This window comes from Aplysia californica, unplaced genomic scaffold (assembly GCF_000002075.1).
Source record: "Aplysia californica isolate F4 #8 unplaced genomic scaffold, AplCal3.0 scaffold00026, whole genome shotgun sequence".
Taxonomy (NCBI): Eukaryota; Metazoa; Mollusca; class Gastropoda; order Aplysiida; family Aplysiidae; genus Aplysia; species Aplysia californica.
In genome coordinates, this window is record NW_004797296.1 from 1,117,261 (window position 1) to 1,117,682 (window position 422).

A 422-nucleotide genomic window follows, 5' to 3' on the forward strand; every position below is an offset into this window, starting at 1 on the left:
CCTTAGTTTCTTTCTCTCCCTCTCTCTCTCTCTGTCACTTTCTCTCTCTCTCTCTCTCTCTCTCTCTCTCTCTCTCTCTCTCTCTCTCTCTCTCTCTCTCTCTCTCTCTCTCTCTCTCCATTCTTTGTCTCTTTCTTTCAATCCCCCACTTTCAATTCATCAGGTCATGTTCTGCAAACGTCATTTATGTTTATTGGTTATTTCTTTTCCCCCCAGAGATCTCAAACTTGAGAATTTCCTTCTGGACGCCAACAATAACGTCAAGCTAGTCGGTATGTGGACATTGTGTTTGTTGTTAAAGCTTATTGGGAGAAAAAATGTTAAAGTTAAGTAAGGTGTGACCAGTTGAAGTCTAGATAGGTAGAGACTCTGAACAATGTTCTTTCTCTCTGCCCCCCCTGCCCCCCCTCTCTCTCTCTCTC

The 422-nt window shown here is 43.4% G+C and overlaps 1 protein-coding gene across 1 annotated transcript in view; it reads left to right on the top strand.

The window, feature by feature from the left end:
* LOC101858834 (maternal embryonic leucine zipper kinase) overlaps nucleotides 1-422 on the top strand; it is a gene marked incomplete in the record, with an annotated part of 20,875 nt that overhangs the window by 8,247 nt on the left and 12,206 nt on the right. The window contains 1 exon segment of the mRNA XM_005091169.2: nucleotides 217-272. Coding sequence (XP_005091226.2) covers nucleotides 217-272 — 56 coding nt within the window.